A 20,412-nucleotide genomic window follows, 5' to 3' on the forward strand; every position below is an offset into this window, starting at 1 on the left:
GTATTAATCTTCCAGTCTTCCAAAAATATATCAAGTTTAAAATTTTCTGTCAACTTTGAATCAAAAAATTTTAAATCAAAAACATGGCGGCTGGATGGAAAGTCTTCCTAACACTGCAAGCACCAGCAAGTTTGCTGGTGATACACACTGGAGATTTCTAAGGCGGTCTGCGCAGTGGCGTAGACTGCCTTGCAACAAGACGGTCCTGTGTTTGATTCCTGGCGAATCGAACACATTCGATTCCTGCTTGGAGTTTGTGTGTTTAGCCTGTGCATGTGCAAGTTCTCACCAGGTACTCCAGCTTCCTCCCACTCATGATTGTCAAACATATTGGGTCTCTCTAAATTCTCCCTAGGTGTGTGTGAGTCTCTGTGTTACCTTGTGAGACTGCTGAGCTGTCCAGGGTGAACCCCGCCTGTCGCCCAAAACTTTTGCTGGAGATGGGCACCATCACTAGGAACAAGGGTGGAAGAAAATGGATGGATTTCCAAGGCTGTTCAGGGAGGACAACCACTGCCAAACAATAAAGCAACGTGTGGTTCACATGATGAAAACAAAACAAAGTTGGGAAACAGGATCAAATGATGTTCCAGTTGTTAAAACTCAAAACTAATGTATAAATGGGTTTTTAGGCTCGATTTAAAGGAACTCAGTGTTTCAGCAGTTTGGCAGTTTTATGGAAAAGGTGCCACCAACGCTTGTGATAGTACTGTCCTCAGAGCCGCACACAAAGACGGACGGACAGACAGAGATCTTTTTCTTCTTTTGGTTTACAAACTCCTGAATTTCAAAACCGGTGCATTTTCAAACCTGAACTGAATACTGCACATCTTCTACTGAGACAGAATATTCCTCAGTAAACAGGAAATATTCTCTTTTACTGAGAATAAGCTTAATCTTATGTTGGAGGGGAAATAAAACGGTGTTACTGAAAGGCATCCAAACAGCACAGTTGAGCTGATTTCACCAAATTTGTCCAATTCAGTCGGTCAAGCAGATGGAGCATGTTTCAGGTTCTGTTCACTCAAACATTTGATTTGTTGGAAGAGCAGACTTGGACGCGATTGACTCGGAGCAAACAGTTATATTGTTTTAAGCTAATTTTTAATCAAAACTGAAGAAAATGAAAAGGTCTACCGTCAATCACTCAGAAGGAGACGTCTGGTTTAAAGACATTTCAAAATGTGTTTGTGTTTAAAACTCAGTGCAGCTGAAAGTAAATTGGGGGGGAAAAATTGGCGAAACGATGGTTGGAATTCAATTGTTCCTGTTTATTTAAGCTATGTACAATAAAGCTTCATTACAATTCTTTCTCCAAAACTTTAAACAACACCCCTTGAAATACACACACACACAAAAATAAGAACCAACACCATGTTGACCTGCTGAAAACTGTGGTGGGGAGCCGCGCGGCCGCTGAGGGGACTGAGGGACGACGAGGGCAGAAGCGTTCTTTGTGACAGAATAAACAGCAGCAGCGAGAACGGTGCTTCACAGGCCGACGGAGGGATGTCCAGTTTAAAGTCGCCAACTCCTTCTGGAGATCACCGCTTCACAAAACACCCCCCACAGTTTAAAGAACAGACCAGAGAATCTGGGTCTTACTCCTGATCATCAGTTTCAATGCAACAAAAACCAAAAAACACTTTTGAAAAATGTCTGCAAAGGGAATGGGAGGTGGAGCACTAAGCAAGAATCTAAAAAAAAAAAAAGAATCACTTTGCTTTTTATGGCTCTGGCTTATTCACTCTCTCTTAGACAAACGTGTATTTTAGGAAACACTTAATTGTTAGTCGATGTTCTACAAACTTTTTATGCAAGTGAGTCATTTTATGGAAACAACACAAAGAGAAGGTTTTGTGCTGCAGGTGTGATTCGTCTTCAGCCTCACAAGAGAAGACAAACTTAACGGGCATCACTCTGCAAAGATTACTCCATCATCTTTGGTCAAATCATTTTGTAAAAAAAAAAAAACAGGACATATTTAGTTTGTTCGCAATAACCTAATTCCACCAACACAGAAGAAAAAGTTTTCACCCTCCAAAAAAATCCCTCAGCTATTTTTCATAGAACGTTAAAACTCAGTAGTCTGTTCCCAAATGTCTGCTTCAGTTGTTTTGTTTTGTTTTTTTCTTCTCATTTTTTTCCTCTAGCTCAGCATCTTTCACTCCAAGAGGGGAATGCGTCTTACCAGCTGCATGAGAAGCTGCAGTTTCTTCTGGTCACCCAACAAGAGCTGCTTCAGTAGCACAAAAACAGAAAAACGTCTTTCCTGTAGCGAGCGCCTCATTTCCAGCCACAGTCAGCGATGGGTGCGGCTGGAAACAAAGCTGTAAGCACACATTATCCACTAAACAAATATACATTCATCAGTTTCACTTACATACATGAAAGCAAACAGCTTGAATTAGCATCTGCATGCGTTCGGATGTAGCATTTATTCAGAGAAATGAGGTGAACCGTCACATCCGTAACGGGTCGTATAATAAAGTGAAAGAGTCATAGTGAAGCCTAGGATGGACGAGTGTTCTGCACAAAACGAGATGGTGGAAGTCAAATAAATTAATAATGAGCACAGGGATAGATTAACATTAGCAACCATCTTGTACCACTAATTACTCAAAATAAACTTAGTTACAAGCATTTAAAGAAGGGAACAAAAGTACCAGTGCATAAATATGTTGCAACAAATATTAAAAGGAACTTCTGCTGCCAAAATTCTCACATTTATCAGGAAAAATATCATCAAAGCAAGAACAAAGGATGAATGCAATCATAGGTTATTGGACTTCAGATTGGCCTGTTTCTCAAGGCAAAATTCTCAAAGTGAACAATCATTAAACGTTACTGCTCTCCACCCTCAAAAATGAAGAAATGTGCAAACTTTGCAAAGACCTTCAACCAAAGTAAGATTACAAGGGTTCCAGTAAAGAAAAATGAAAATAAAATCTAACAAAACTGAATGACAAACACTCAGTACATCCAAGGGGAGATGATGAAAACAAGATATCCTTGGTCTTGCGATGGGATCACAAATAAAAATGTCAGTAGCGAATTTTCAAAACCATAATTTCATTGACATTAAAGAAAGAAAAAAAAAGGTGAGAATGAAAATACCTCAACGTCCGCGTGTTTAGGACGGACTGGACAAAATCCTCAGTATCAAAATCAGAAATGGGACATTACTTTGCTGAAAAGCCCAAACCCAATCCACATGTCACGTTTTCATCGCTTTCCTAATCGGTACTAATGAAGTGCCTCCACACAGATCTGCTCCTCACTGATGTCATCCATCAACTGCACCTCCACAGGGCTGCAGATGTCGCTGTCATACACCTCTGGTCCCATAAGGACTTCTTCTTCCAGACTCTCTGCTTTGCTTTTGAATCCTTGCTGCTCTGAAGGAGACATGCTCTCCACAGACTCCAAGTCCTCTATGCCCGCTCGGTAGTGGATCATTAGAAGAGTGAGGGCCTGAAGTCTCTCACCCGACTTATTCAGAGCAGTGCAGATGAGGGCCTTTCGCCGGGAATCCGTGGCCTCCTTCTCTTCCATCATAAGAGCGTTATTGTGCTCCAGCTCCTGGTCAATTTCTTGTTGGAGTTTGTCCAGCATGAGCTCCAGCTTCTGTGAGCGCTCGTCTGTGGGCAGGCCCCTGTACAGGTCCCGGCCGATCTCCTTTACCGCGATGAAGACGCTGTCATCCAGTCCGCCCTCCTTTCGTACAAGTTTGCTGGTTCCACTGCTGCTGGTCGGCTGCTTTGATGGGCTTGGCCCACTAGTGTAGGTCTCTGTGTCGCTGCTCTCATTGTCAGATGTGTTGGGTGTCTGCTTGGGTGACGGCTCCACAGCTCCAGGCACCGCGTCGGCCACCTGCTCGAGTCGTGTCTTGGGTATCTGGCGAAGATTGAGCAGACGTGAGCTGGTATTGATGATGTGACGCGTTAACCCGGTGGCCCGGTTCATAGTGGATTTGGCTTCAGGATCAGCGCCTCGACGTTCAGCCGTTGCCACGCAAAAAGGACTTTCAGCAAGGCACTTATCCTGGCACTTCTTATGGCAAACGTAGGAACAAATTATACATTGCGAGGCTGCCTTTGTCCAAACTTTCTTTTTGCAGTATTCACACCAAGTAGGGTTCTGGAACTGCGTGTCGTGGAAGCTGTGACGGGCTTCTTGTGACTGCATAGTGCCATAAACCAAATCATCACGTGCTACAGAGGGAGTGGGTTCTTTCTCTCTCAAATCCTCATCATGGAGACTTCCCTCACGCTCCCGTTCGATCAAGCCCATTGGAAACTCTAACTCACCATCGGCCAAGTAACAGAAGTTTAAGGTGACATCTCCATAGCATAGCTTTTCATTGAAACCCTTGTGCATGCTGAGATTGCGTAGTGCAGTGCGGCTGACATTTGCTTTTGGCTCTGGGGGCCCCAACCTAAAGATGCTCTGGTACTCTGCAGAAGATGTAGCCATACATTCCAGTGCCACATGCTCCAGTGGGAGGCTGACATGACCCAGGCACAACAAGCCGCCTACCTTAAAGGGATCTTTGCACCACAGGGCCACGTTGAGATACTTGTGGTGAGTCTCCACCTCAAACACCACAGAGGCCTTGGACCAGCATGCTGTATGTTTACTAAATATAGTTTCTGGGGATTCCCAGAGTGACTGCTCATCTAGACTGTCTCTTGTGCCAAAGGTCATTTCTGAAACTTTGTCCTTTGCTTGATCCGTCTTGCTGCTGGTAACAGAGCAAGAACCAAGAATCTCATCACTGGTGTCTGCTGCTTTTGTAAACTGTTTTCCTTCTGACTGCTTGATGCTTGTCTTCTCTGTGCCACTCTTATCTTCAGTGGTTCCACAAACTGAAATCTTGTCCAACGATTTTTCAGAAGCACTGGTGGTGGTAGCGGCAATGTTTGTAACTAAATCAACACCTTCTAGAAGACTGGTTTCTGAGGATGCAGACGTCAACCGTATCTGGGGCCTTGGTGGCACCGGGGGGCGTGAGGGAGGAGGTGGGGGAAGAACAGTGGGCCGATGCAGACTCTCACCTGGTTCACTGATGGTTTTATGTGGTGAGGGTTTGGGTGATTCTTTGGGCTGGGGTTTTAGCGGAGACTGCAGACCGACAAGGTTTAGCTTTCGGTTCAGTATGGGTGATATAGTACCAAGGGGCTTGGAAGCCAAGTTGGCCACTGTTCTTTTAGGACTTTGGTTAACAGCAAGTAAGAAGTCCTCCTTGGTTTCACTGATATTTGCGTTACTTATTGTAGGTGCACTAGGCTGGATGAGTTTGTGGTCCACGAGCAACTCCTCAAACTCAGAGTCCATGTCTTTGCTGTCAGAAATATCAGGAAGAGTGGTGATGGACGAGGGGTCCTCCTCATAACTGGTTGGCTGTGGAGTGAAGCTGGTTTCCTCCAGATGACTAAGTCCCTCCTGTAGAGTCCCAAGGTTTCCTAAAGGAGGAGGCTGATGGCGAATTGGTCTCTCATATAAAATCGCCACCCTTTCTCCTGCCTGTTTCAACAGTTTGGGCACTTGAACTGAAGACGTCACTTTCACTCCTGTCAAAAGAAAGCACACATTTTTCCTTCAGTAAAACAAAGTCATTTGGTGTCTTTTAAACTTTCAAAAGTACATTTTTCTCTTTAAGCAATTAAACAACTAATACCTCCAATAGCAATGAGGCGATCGCCCTTCTGTAGGTCAGCCTGGGCTGCAGGAGAGTTGGGTGTTACTGTTTCTATGCTGACATAGACTGTATCACCTTCCAAAGCAGGTATGTGCCTGAACGTCATCCCCACATTGCCACACGGTCCTTTAATAACCTCCGTCTGATGCAAACAACAGAAAATTAAACAGTTAAGTAGACTGAGATTTTAGGAACTGTACATGTTGGACTACAACCTTATTCTCTACAAGCACTGGCAAAGATACTGCAAGGCTCAAGGTTGTATTACGTAAAATGCTCTGATCTGATCCAGGGTGGTAGTCAAGTACTTTTTTAAAGAGTATTTCTTGTCAATGTTGATTACGACTGGTCTGTTGCATCGTATCAATCAATCAAGTTTATTTGTGAAGCACATTTCAGCAACATGGTAGTTTAAAGCACTTTACATAGGGCAACATAAAAGAACATCATAATCACAGTTGTGAAAACATAACAGACATTACATTTTCTCAAGTGCCATCATTAGATACATCAATACACATCAAATGTCAATCAATATCCTATTAATTATTGGTTCAAAAGCAACTCTAAACAAGTGACTTTTTAGCCTTGATTTAAAGAGACTCAGTGTTTCAGCTGTTTTAAGGTTTCTGAAAGTTTGTTCCAGATTTGTAGTGAAAAGAAGCTGGAAGGTCAATACAACAGCAGCAGGTTTAGTTTTGTTTCTGGTCAGCTGGAGAACATTATGTCAGATGCATGCATTTATTTGTTCTAAGAATCTGCTCAGTGCATGGATGGATTCAGATTCACCAGGTGACATGCAGAGCTGTGACTCTGTAACACGGAATATTTCCAGCTGACTTTTAGAAAGAAGGTCCAACTATGACATCTTCAACTCAACAGAAGTCACTCAAACTGAGGCAGTTCCTTGGAAGAGTTCATATCTGGCCTAGAACCAAAGCTGCAGAAACAACAGCATACTTACTTTAAGACAATTTGTGCAAAAGAGCAAGAAGTGAAAAGCAAAGTTTCCGAATATGGAAACTATACGAATGAGGTGAACATGGAAAACATTGGCAGGGATAAAGATGGTGCAGGTGCCTTCATTTAAAAGAAAGAAGAGCTGACATGGTGTGGGAAGGCAGAGACAAATGACTGTAATTTCCCATGCTATCATTTGTTACTGTTCAGCTGGAAGGTAGTGATTGAGTTAGAGCTGGCCCTGAATAAGCAGATGATCTATACATACTGGCAGGCGAGGGGGTGAGGGAAAGGGTTTAGCAGGTGGAGGGCTAATGCTCACTGCTATGGGTGAGTCCTGAGCTGCACTGTTTGCAGTCAGGTTACATCCCAAAATGAAACCAAATGTAGAACTGATTTAAGCCAACATCTCCCTCATCAGTGGTACGAAGTTACCAAACATTTAACTTTTGTGGATTTTGCCTTAATTGAAAAAAATGCTCGGCTCTGACTGAAGTATTGTTTGTGTGACTATTGTTCTTATAAACAGGTTTCAAACAACAATAAGTTAAGTAAATTAGCTTCTCCCCAATTAGATAACAATATAAATAGACTACTATTAAAAGAAGCATTTGACAGCACTGACATTGTCTTTAAATAAAACTTTCAGAAACAGAAATGCTGAAGACATTTGATGGCTGCCAGTGATTTTGTTCGTCTCTGTACTTTTCTGTTCACAGTGGGAAATGGCCGCACACAATTTCTGGTAAGCTACATAGTGCTGTGTCCTTTATGGTGGCGCTGGCACATTACATTAATCTGCCAAACATTAGCGATTGGGTAAAATCTGGTTCAAGAGTTCACGCCCCCAACAAGCGATTGTTTCTCAACAGCCGATGGTCCACACCTTCTATCAATGTGTAGAACAAGTGTCTAGTCTTTTCCAGGCTAGTAATTTACTCATTTGTACAAACTGAACTCTCCACACAGACAGCAGAGCGTGACAGAACAAAGCTTGTCAGAGTCCTTAAGGATAAAATTCATTTGTTTTTCAGGGTAGAAGATGTGGTTTTAGCATCTGGGACAGTTGCACTGATGCCACAAACTACAAATAATGTTGTAATCCACAAACTACTACACAAAAACTAGTTTGTGGTGAACAAGACAATTTGACAATTCACTAATATTCAAATAATTATATAAAATTATGTATCACACCTTTTTGGCTAGTAGCAGGAAAATTGTCGTCCAAGCAAGCACAATGATTGGAACAAGTGTTTGTCCAAGTAACCTACTTTGTGTGAGGGTAACACACAAAGAAGGGTGTAAAGTTCAGGGTAACCTTAATCCTAAGGTTACTATGGGGACAAATGTAGACGCTACTCATAATAAAATAACCTTTCTCATATAGTCTTTTAGCAAACAACCTGACAACTGCATAGAATGATAGGATATGCAAAACATGGGGATATTAAGCAGGATATTGAAAACAGAAGAGGACATATATCCTCATTTCAAACCTAATGACTTAATCCATCTAACACAGGGTGTCGGACCTAAAGAGGAAATGACCTATTCTTTCTGACGAGAATGATTCGGCATAATCGTTTTGGACACCATGCTCAGAAATAAAGAGGAAAACATGCCTTTTATATCAAAACTTTTCTGCATAGTCTTCATGATGAAAAAATCAAATAAAATCTGGGCTCAGTTGGAAGTACTCAGCTGTAACTCAAAAAGTTTGGCTGCAACAAAGTACAAGTTTGCTGAACCATGCAGTACTTTATGTTCTGTTTTTACTCTACAGAAAAGCTACATCTGGTCTGGCGTTCTGTTTTGCGATGGCACCTTCCTGGAAGGGGGCGGCAGCATTGACTAAGATACTGCTCCCAAAAAAACGTAATGCTCTGCACAGTCTGCACAAAGCTCTTGGCTGAGATTTTGCTACGACTAACTGTATGTGCCCAGATTCATCCAATAGACTTGAAGTCCAGTCCAGAGCTCATCTCTATTGCACTCTGGCTCATTGTGTTTGAGGAAAGGAATTAGCTCAGCTTTACCTTTAACTAAATCAGAAAAAAGTCTCGTCTGAGTATCGTCTATGACCTGGACTTAATTTGGTGCAGCTGGGCCACCGCCTCACATCAAGGAAAACTTATTTGATAAGGAATTAAACTTTCCATCAGCAGACTGAGTTGCAGAGGCTTGGACAGACTCCTATTGCAGCACATTGTGTTGCCACCATTTGAAAAACACCATTACAAAAGAAAAAAAAAAGAAGAATATCAGGAGGGTGTTTCTTTAACACAATTAACCCTTCACGCCACACATTTCATAAGCTGTCACTATGTCCAGTGTTGTGTCAATATGTCAGTGAAAGCATCACATCAATACTAATTCCAAGCATATTGCATATGTGGTTGAATTTCTCTTTACAAAATAAGGGAAGCGAGAAGCTAGCCACTTGTTCATGACTGGCCTTGCAGTCTCTATTGTGGTCACTTGCCTTGCAGCAACTGCAAACGGCAGCGAGTAAACGGCAGCGAATTACGGGACCAAACTGGCAGGAAGGGTGTTCAAGTGAAGACTTCATGCGGCTGTAACAACCACTTGAAATGGTGTGTCTGAGAATTTCTGCTGTCTAAACAACAAGAGTCCACTAGCCACCTGTGCAGATCCTGGAAATGGAGTCCTCTCCTCAGCCCAACCCTACCCCCGTCACCACTGGGCCTGCTAATTAGATGTGGCAGGGAATTGCTGTGCACTTGCCTTGCAGCAACTGGTACCCTATAACCATACACAAATCGATCTGACATGTGGTATGAGATTAAATTACCAAGCAGCGCAGTGACAGGAAAAAGAGTTTTCTCCTCCCCAACCTCTCCATCTCACAAACACCCTGGCAGACCTGCTGTAAACCAGAGGGATGTTCAACCAAGCAAAGGGAGATGCCGTTTCAGTCCTCCCACCACCTGCTTACGTTCCACTGAAAATTTGTTCCAGGTAGTCAAATAACCTTCTAGTCTCAAAAATGTATAAGGATGTTCCCTATTGAAGATCCACTTTGGCAGATTGTCAATCCAATCTCAATTAACTGTCCCCATAAATTAAACAAAGCAGTTACATATTTTCCAATAAAGAGAAGCTGAAAAGCCACCAATGAAAACAAAAAAGTCAAAAGAGGGAACATTTTCCAGAGATTTCTCAAAAACATGTAACCAACAAAAGATTAAATTGAGTCAGTAGCTGCTGCCGGTGTCGACAAGATGTCGAGACAGTCAAATAGATTTATTTCAAAGTTCCAGGAGGATGATGCCTTCAGCAGTTTTATTTATTATTGCAACACAATATATCAACAAGGTCTTCATGCCCCCAAAGAATCTTTGCATAAATTATGTGCATTTGCTCCGCCCTCGTTGGACGGCTGCTCGAGTCCGCCTCACACCAAATGCATTCACAGCAGGATGAGAAACAGAAATATTGTTATTTGCAAGGCTTCATGAAGTGAAGCTTTGCAAATAAGGCTTCACTTATTTGCAAGTGAAGCAAATAACTTCGTTTGCAAAAACATTCACTATTTAGGCAAAGTGAATGTTTGCCTAAGTAGAACTTGCACAAATAACGTTGACATTTTAAGAAACGGAATCGAATTGATTAAGATGGCGGGTTTGCAGTAAACATGGCAACATAAGAAACCTTCAAAATTCAACCTCTTTGGTTTTATAATGCAACTACTTTAGTGTCTGGAAGTAAATTAGGTCTAGTAGCCTTCCTTTTTACATTCTGGTGCATGTAGTCTGAAGCTCACAATGCATCAGTGTGTAAAATAAAGCAGTGAGAGGGGGATTTTATCAGAGCTTCTTTTAGGGATCAAAGAAAGATCGGTCTAGTTTTCTATCCCAGAGGATACAGGAGATCATGATAGCTCCCAATTTGAACATATTAACCTTTGATTTGTTCTGTGGCCGAGCTGATATAAAGAGAGGCTGCTTCACCGAAACAGATGGTGAATTGTTCCATTTACATCTGGTCTGTTCATGCTGCTACGTGCTTGTTTGGCTTTTCTCCTCAGAGACAAGAAACCAGGAGCTGCTTGTTGTCTTAGTCGATGTTAACAAGGTTAGCCATTGTTGCTCAGCCCTGAGAAAAAGCACCAGTACACCACAATTAAACTGCAAATTGCAGACGCACTAAATCAGCGCTTGGGAGCAGAAAGGGCAGAGAAATCACCTATCACATTTTCCATTTAAAATTAGCTTTCTTTTGTAAACACTAAATTTAGTTGGTTTTTTTTTTTTTGTTGCTTTTTTTAAAAAATAGTTCCTAAATCCAGATGAGTTTGACAAATTGCAAATGGTTGAGTTAAAATTAACAAAAACAAATTCTATAGGGAATTATTTTATGCTGTCTGCCTTCGACATTAGCTTTTTAACGACTGGCTCATTCTCAAAGCGAGCCAATATATGAGCAATGAATTAAAGCCCACAAATACCCAGGTCCACTGCGGTGACAACCGGAGGCTCTAAACATGGAGTCCGTGCTCTGCTCCCTCAGCCATCAGCGTCACGAGTTAAAGAACATTTATGGCTGCTTCTTGAGAGCAACATGCAACATTTCTAAACCTCCTGAAAGAGTTTGGACTTTAGTTCCTAACCTAATTCTTCAGAGTATGTCTAAAAAACAACAAAACAATGTTCATTAAAAACATATGTGCTGGAAGAATGGGCAGGTTTTGTTTTTTTTAACTAAGCAGATGCTGAGAAGAAACTCTAAATCACATTTTTTTTAATTCTAATGTCACCTCAATAAAAGCTAAATGCACACCTGTACACAATGTCTAAGGATTGAGAAATGGAGTGAATTTGAGAATTTACAGTTGGTCAATTTGTGTAAATTGCAAACAAAAGAAAACATACACTTTCAATCACAACTGGACTGACCCCTTTAGCATTACTGATGTCTGCAAGCCTCTAACACTGAGATCAGATCTACCAATCAGACAGAACGATGGAACCTAAAGAAGCAGCAGCTTTCAGTCACTTTGCTTTGAATTGGGCTGAAGAAACTCATTTGGGATATTTGTTGTTATTCTGCCTCTCTTTAAAACCAACCGTGTTGACTGATTCATTGTATTCAGCTCAATGTTGACAGTTCAAGCATATTTGTCCATAGAAACAATTTTCACAAAATTTAATTTGCATGATTCTGGAAATGAAAATGGAAGTAATGTTCTCTCTACATGCTTGGGCTAAAACGGATACATAGAATAATCCTTTATCTGCTTCATCTATGCAGCCAGCAGCTGCTCCCGTATCACGGGAGGTTTGTTTGCACCACAACTGGAACATATGAGAGCTTTTGAAGGAGCTTATACTGGTGGTGTGTGGAAATGGGAGCAGGCCTCTATTTGCACTTGAGCAGGATGGACTTGCGCACTCCTTTGTGAATCTATTATGGGCACAAAGGTGACAGAGCATCCAGTCAAGCAGCTGTACACACTCTGCAGGCTTGCTCTTTAGAGGAACTTTTCTCAGAAGTCAGCATGGAACTAATTTCACGTCCCAGCCTCTGTCCCCCCTCCAGCTGGCGGCAAGGCAATTGTTATGTGGATGTGTATTCTGTTCACTGTACACTATTGGGTCCCCAACTTGTCAAAAAGATAAAATGAAAATAAAATCCCCACCACTACTGCAGGCTTTCTGTTGTCATTAGGAATCCTGGAAAAAATTAGATGAAATATTGTGCAGTGTGTCCCCAAATTAACTCAATGGTTGATTCAAGTATTTCTATAACTGACTACATCTGAATTTTTTTTCTATGTTTTAACTGAATTGTAAATATGAAGATACGAAGACTGATCTAGTTCTGTTGATCTAAGAATAAAGCACACCGCTCGACTGACCTCCAATTTGTACAATTAAAATGACAGAAATGACATTATAGCCTTTAATACACCCACATAAGTAAATTAATTCATGGAACTCCAACCGGTTTGTGCCGTAAAAACAAATGAACGGATGTTCAGCCCAGCACTGGATGGCATGTCTTCCTTGAGCTGAATGACTAACCTTAGTGCTACATTTGTGATTGTTTTGAGGCTCAAATCTAAATTTTTAAGTTACTTCTTTTTTAATTGCATGAGGCAGGTTTCAAAAGCTTGAACAACAAAAGCTTTGCCATGGAAACATAGGAAAACAAAAAGGTGTTCTGGCTAATTTGCACTTGAATTGACAGGAACAGCGGTTTGGTCGCCCACACAGTCCCCTTTCATAGCACGGTCATTGTGCCACAGCTGAAAAATAATCATCTGTCATGACTGTTGCATAATTCTTGTTGATTGGATGACAAGTATATTTTCACCTGCTAGCAGTCCCTCAAAAAGGACTAAGACATCATCTGCAATTTAATACATTATCAATTTGGCATTTTGGTTTTCTTCCCTTTGAGCGCCGCGGCTCGTCTGTCACGCAAACGCCAAGCTTGTTTCCCTGAACTCCCATCAAGTGGCCCCTTGACCGCACAGCATTTACTTATTCATGTAACATTTGCACACTCTCCCCTGATTTTATCCGAGGAATAAACAAGTCTGCAGGTTTTGAAGTCAACAGCAGCTTGTTTTGTTGTTGTTTTTTTTTTTTTCAGAAAAGCCTCTGAATGTCCATGAAAATACAACATCAAACACAAATCTCTGTTAGAACATTAAAAAAAATAGTGATTTAATTTGTCTAATATGATGCACTATAAATCTTCTAAAATGTAATTTTTTGAGGTGGAAGGGGGACATCATAAGTATATTTGGTGGTTTCCATCATTCTAAATAACTTTGATATGGCTGACGAAAAACAGACATGCCTACGTCATGTCGGTCATCTGATCCTTGCAAACGAAAAATTCTTCAAAGTAACACAATGATTCAAGAATCAGTCACAGCTCCAAATATTACACAGATCACAAAGATCTTGTTAACCCAAGATTAATTTAAACATACAGCAATGTCTGGATGTGGCACAAGGCAAAGAAAAGGCTTGCACATCAGGAAAATATCAAGTTCTAAATTTACTCCTGATAAAAAATTATGATATTTAGGACTGATGCATTTTTTATTTTTTTGACTGAATTTAAAATGTATTGATCTTTGAGAATGTGTTCTTGTACTACTGTGTCATATCCAGTATTTGGTGGAAATGACAGAAATCTGGCCCATGGTAGAGATCCACAGCCTACCGGCTAACTGTGGTAATTCTTGTTGACGTAATCAGCGTGTGTCAAAACAGAGCAAGCAGGAAGTAGCCTGACTATGAGCGCAAAGAAAGAACTTGTTAAAAAGACGGATGCAAAAAATGGAAATTATGTGGACCTGGATCAGGAGTTTGATACTTGAATATAGCGCCACTATGCAATGCACTTTATCAAACACTGTATCAGGAACATTGCTTACATGAAAAACCGATTGTTGTTGGTCATATGTTCAGATATTATTTGCAGTTATGAGCATTGACTTTAACCCGTAACGTCTAACAGGTAATTTCTTTTCTGATAAGAAGCCATGTCTATGGGGCGAGAAGAAAAACATCCCAAATAGTAATGGCAACAAATCTGTAATGTGGCTGTGGCTCTGCTGGTCATGCACATGGCAGCTGGTCTATTGAGTTTCCCTGGAGGTGAATTGATCACGAGAAGAGTGATTAGGAACAAACAGCTTGTTGGACCAAGCTCTCATGTCTTTAATCTGCTTTTTTCCATACAGCCAGGTATTGTCAAACACAATTAGAAAGAGTCATTTAATTGACATGGGAAAGGGCTGATAAATGTATCAGCTGCTACAATTCAATGGGTTTGTTACAAAATAATGCCAAACATAATGAATCCCTGGGGTGTGCTCTAACTGCATGCTAGATGTACATGCTGTCGTGTAAATAAGCTATTGTGACATATTTTTCTACAGTCCAAACAGATTTTAAAGTGATACAGAATTGGTAGAACATGTTGGCCTAAAGATGTTGTAATTTTTCTATTAACTAAAATAAAATGCTTTTTGTGATATGCCAAAAATCATACTTACTTCAAAAATTTATATCTTTTATTACATTTTTCACCCACTGGAGTTTGGAATTTTTTTTCACCTGACGGGTTGATGGCACGTTTTGATCGGTTCTGTACTGGAGGAAGCACAGGAAGGCTAACTTTACCAGAGTTGTTTTAATCAATTTGTGTTTGATTGTTGTAATTTTAGATAGTACCACACTGTGTCACTATTGGCAGTAATTAAAAAAAAAAAAAAAAAAGACAGAGGTGAATCTGGATAATTTCCCACTTTATAAAAAAGAAAAGTGCAGTGGGAGAGAGTCAACGCCGAACACAACTCCCGAAGAATCTACATTTGTGCCCTCAACATTTTTCTCCAGAAGACTGAGTCATTTGTAAAAAGAGGCCTCAACAGTTGATTGTTACCTTTGCAAGCTAAAACTAAATGCCGTGTTGTTGTGCTGAGACAAGTAGAGCTAGAAGCTCCTTGAAATGCTAATGGAGCTATACTGCCACTGGTACTGAATATGAAACCAACTGTGGCATAGATCATGGATAAGTGAAGAGCGCTTGTGTAGATTCAATTCATTCATGAGTGAGGCGATTTACAACTCCATCATCAAGCCAGAGATAGAGGTATTAATTAACGACAATCACCTCATCAAATTTAATGAATGAAGTCAGTTTGTGTGATCAGGTTTGTGCTCCAAGCGTTGCTGACATGCTGTGGTGTCAATGTGTTAGCTGCTTAATGACGACGATGCCAATATTAGCTGGTTGACACTAAATGACTGGAGCAGCAAATCTGAAATATCATTCAGAGCTTGTGTTTCCCAACAAAACACATAAACAACACGACAGAGTTTATCATTCACATCAAATTCAAGACATCTTATTCCAGACAGGGACTAGTAGGTTTTGGATCTCGCTAACACGGGCTCAAGGCCAACAGGTTTTTCAACATATGTTGCTACAATGAAAGGCATAAACTATCATGAGCTCATTAAATTTAAATCTAACGTTTACAACTGCTTTTAGTTTTCCTATTCTATCACAGCGTCCAGTGGAAAATCCAGGCTCATGCAGTCGGAAATCCAAACATGCCCCTTTCCTTTCAAGCGACGCGAATACACCAAGAGCAACAAGTGTTGCAACACAACAGGGCATTGACCAGCACGCTTATATGTGCACACACATCCCCCTTCTCTGCCCCTTCAGTTAAGCTGTCAGCAAGCATCATCACTGAGGGCTGAAAATGAAATCGACAAGGCAGATGTGCAAACATGCCTGACATACTGCACCTCACCACTTAAAACACAACACACCATGGATGGGTAATAATAAAAAGAAAAGCACAATTTTCTACGAAAACAGAACAGCGAGATTTTATTATGAGAAGCTTAAAGACTTAGACAAGCTGAAGGTGTGTCCCCATGGCTCATGGAGCCATTTCTTGTGTAGCAAGTTATATTTATACATTTAATGGCTGGCTTTCAGCAAGTAAATCAGCAGGTAAACAATAGTTTGTAGTAAAAAATCCCTGGCCAGGTTTAACTCCAGCGAATAATACTACACTAGGAGTGAATATCTGTCTGTATACCCTGCAAAATAAACTAAACTTAAAACAAAACTTCATATTATGATCCAACAGTTTTTTCAATTATTCCATGCCAATGATGATATGGATTATTGTAGTCAATAATCCATTTTGATTATGATACAAAGACAAATGGTGAGCGAATCTGTTGACCATCGGTCAGCTGATTCATGAACTCTTTACAATGACTTTTTTATTTTTACAGCAAAAGATGAAAAAATAAATTTTCTAGTCTGCATCAATTAAAACAGAAGTCTGTCTCTAAAGATTGCAGTGGCTTAATCAGTATTATTATAGCTTACTTTTATTTATGACTTTATGTATTATAGTGATGGAAGACTTAACTAACATGTTGAATAAACACACTGCATTAGATTTCAAATATTTTCTGTGTCAAAAAGAACAAGCTCTGAGTTGAAACAAGTCAATGAGAGACAAACACAGAGCAACTGTGTTCCAAGAGAAGATATTTCAGCCCCGAAATCTATCAGCAATAGTTCATAATAAATAGCAGGGGGAAGGGGGCATGATGCTTGGGGGAAAAAATGAATAAACAAAAAGCTTGATAAAACCGGCTTGTCTCCATTATGGAGATTCTGTCCTGCTGAAAACACTTAAGACGGAAGATGGAGAAATTAAAACTAATCCCAGTTAACCAGGTTTAGAAAGACAAACCACATAGAGGACAGCAGAGCATGTTGGTAAAACCGTTATACTTTTGGGCAGATATTTATATCTGGGCATCTTCAAGGGGGAACAGCAGAGAAAGAGGGTGAATTGACCTTTTGCAGATGGTATAGTCTTTAATCCTTACTACTGAGTCCTGCTGAGGACATGCAGACTGGGGAGGGCTGATAAATCAGGCTCAAATGCCACTAGGAATCTGCATTTGTGTGCCTCTATTAACAAAAAAGGAATACGGACACTTTGAAGTGGGTCCACTCATAGAGGGCTGTGCTGAGGGCGAAACCGCTCGAGTGCAGAGACGGAACGGTTCACACAGTATTCACCGATAGAAGAGCTGCCTGCACCTTCACCTGATGATGGGACAGCTTGCTTCATTCACGTCTGCCTCTCCGTTTCAGCCAAAAGCTGAGAGCCATACAGCAAACTCTGCAGCAGTAGAGATCTTGTGCAACTCGACAAATAAAACCAATTTGATGTTTTACAGCAACATCCACCACCTTAAACTTCATGGAGACGACTGATTCTGATTCTACTCTGCATATTCACCCCTAGACATTTACACAGAAATCTCATAAATTGCATAAAGCAGCTTTAAGCAGGTAGACAAATGTATTTTTTTTTTTTTTTTTTTTCCTGAAGTTTAAACGTACAGACAGAGAGGCAGACTGTCGCTGGACACACTGCTGCTGAATGAACATCCGGCATGTAGGCCTGTCACAAAAAGCCATAAATCAATCAGTCAGATGATCAATTAAAACAAGCATGATTTACAGTTTTTCTCCTTTTCTTTCCCTCTTTCTACAAAAAACTGGATGACAAAGGTCTTCAGTCTGGTGCACTGGTTCCAACGAGCCCTTTTATGAAGGAACCCTCATAATTCGTTTCATTTATTTTTGCTGTTGTTTTTGTTATTTTGGATATTTTAAATGGCTTCCAGTTCCAGTTTTGAATGTTTATTAGAATTGAAAACTTATTGATCTTGGAGAATATGTTCCTGCATTATTATGCCATTATCATTATAATATTTGAAAAGGGTCTTAATGATATTACTGATTATCACAATAACGTTTGGGACAATTTATTGTCCAGCAAAATTTATTTGATAGGCCTACCTGTGTGTATCATCACTTTATCCTTATTGTAAGGATAGATTTTTGTTGTGCTTTGTGCATTTAGAGCTGGGACGACGCAATATTTCAAAAATATATCACCATCACAGTATCAGTGTGCGCCATATGCATTTCACAAAGGACCGCTTTCCAATAGTTGTTGGCTGATATATTTTACGAGTTCTGAAGTTGTACTGTTGGCTAAATATTGCATTAACATTAAGACTACAGAGTTTCATCACAGCAAAAGCTCACACTGGACACAAATAACATGGCCGAAAAGGTTAAAGGTCACATAAGAGAGAAGGAAGCACAAATTAGAGCATACACACTAAGACATTTCCCCGTTGGAGCCAGGCAGGCTCTATGGACATTGTTGAATATTGTTTTCTTACCACATAATGTCTCCTGAAATCATGAATAAAATAAAAACAGCAAGTTTGATATGAGAGCAAACTACATAAATCACCTGACTGTTTCTGTCTGCAGCGTAGAAACCAAGACAGAATAATAAAAAGAGTAGACGTTTTAAAATGGCAGCTCTGAGGGGACATGAATGGCTTACGTTGTCTCAGAGCAGGTTGTGGTATTTTATTGCCCCCTGCTGGACGGGTTCTCAGCTGCTTCTCCTTATTGAAAAGCGCGACATGAGAACTGACAAAAGGTTATTATTGTTCAACAGAAATAATCTGTGAGCCTTTACAAATGCCACTGGGAGGTGTGTGGACAGCTCGGCAGCGGCAGGTTGGCTGGAGCCTCGGCCGGTAATTAGGTGTGACATTTTTCCCTAAAATGGTCATTAGTCACTTCCAAAGCAGCCTGATGTGATGACTGTAATACCTCTAAATTGCAACAATTAGAAAGGTTTGCTGCAGGGGGCCTGAAGATTTCCTCCGCCTCGCAAAATGTCAACAATGGAACAATCTGATCAATGCAGAGAAGATGACGATGAGCTTTTATTAATGTGTCATTTTGTCAACGTTTTCCAATAAGCGGCACACAACTAGGAAATGTTTGTGCGCTACAGTTTTCCCACATTGCAAGTTTTTGTGTATTATTAAATTGGCATTTATGTCTAAACTGTCAGCAGAGCTTACTCAATTAGAATACAATGACCCACAGATGTCCCTTCATCTCTGCCTTTAGTGGACTTACAACAGTACAGCGCCATCTGCTGGTTGTGATGAGCAGTACAGCATCTCTTAAAATATTCCAGCACTGTGATCAGTTTGCTTCTGAGTATTTTATACAGTGATCTGTTGCTGGAAATGGATGTGTTGAGGTATTAGCAGAGAAAACCAATTCTGGCTCATGAGACATTTAAAGTGTCCGTAAAATGTTCAGCTGCAAAAAAAAAAAGACTTAAACTCGTCTGTCACTATCGCAGCACAATCCAATACTAAAAAGAACAAAATTTAAGTGCATTTCTAAACAGGAGGGGAAAAAAAGTGTATTTTAATGATCAGAAGAAGAAGAAAAAAACAAAAACCCCCGGTGACACAAATCCATTTCAGGGTTGCACTGATAATGTCAGGGTTGTCAGTGCAACCCTGATGTATGTAACCCAGGCAGATTGGAAATGAAAAATTACCAATTGGATGTTTCAAGAAATCGGATCAATTTTAAAAGGTAAAGCACAAACGAAAACATCCTTCTGTTATATCTACTTGCACTAAATGTTAGAAAAGTGAACAATCGTACCAATCACAATTGCAACAAACATAACTACTATTTTTATTACATACAATTACTACAAATATTTTTTTTCCATTAGATTTTGTTCAGAATGAATGCTCCTCCGATCAAAGCTGCAGTTACGCTACTTTAAGAAAAAATTAGATGATTCTAAAACTTTACAAACATCTTTACTAACAAATGTGGCCTTCTATATTCTTCAGCATCAATGTTATACTCAGCATATTAAAATCAATATATTAAATTGATACAACAACAAAAAACTTGCTGAATTGAAAAAACACCATTCCAGAAAAGGTGAGTTTTTTTGTTTGAAAAGACTTGACAGCAGGTTGTTCCAGATTTGGGGGATATGGTTATCTGACCCAACCTAGGCTGAACTAAACGCATCTGGCCCATCGATGTCAGAGCTCCTTCTGCTTCTTCTCTGCGTTTTACGTAAATTAGTCAAGAGCAGGACAAGAAGACCAGACAGGAGGAGAACAGTGGACAGAATGGAAAAATGGCATACCTGCTTTATGGAGCTGCGTGTCTTCTCCTTCCACTGCTGGCTGCTCAGCTCCAGTGTGCAATGAACATAGGTTTCTCTGTCATAAGAGCCCAGGATGAACAGTCTGCAGACACAGACAGGAACAGTGAGATCACTAAGACACCCGCAG

At 40.4% G+C, this 20,412-nt stretch overlaps 1 protein-coding gene across 1 annotated transcript in view; it reads right to left on the reverse strand.

The window, feature by feature from the left end:
- Window positions 1–1,256: 1,256 nt before the first annotated feature.
- The window catches only part of pdzd8 (PDZ domain containing 8), a 30,747-nt gene continuing 11,591 nt past the window's right edge, over window positions 1,257–20,412 (reverse strand). Inside the window, exons 3-5 of the mRNA XM_055029864.1 lie at window positions 20,265–20,367; window positions 5,681–5,843; window positions 1,257–5,573 (exon numbers count right to left, since the gene is read on the reverse strand). Of these exons, the coding sequence (XP_054885839.1) occupies window positions 3,247–5,573; window positions 5,681–5,843; window positions 20,265–20,367 (2,593 nt within the window). The 3' untranslated portion in view covers window positions 1,257–3,246. The remainder of the gene's footprint in view (window positions 5,574–5,680; window positions 5,844–20,264; window positions 20,368–20,412) is intronic.

Source organism: Poeciliopsis prolifica, unplaced genomic scaffold, assembly GCF_027474105.1.
Source record: "Poeciliopsis prolifica strain line A6 unplaced genomic scaffold, Auburn_PproV2 SCAFFOLD005, whole genome shotgun sequence".
NCBI classification, from domain to species: domain Eukaryota; kingdom Metazoa; phylum Chordata; class Actinopteri; order Cyprinodontiformes; family Poeciliidae; genus Poeciliopsis; species Poeciliopsis prolifica.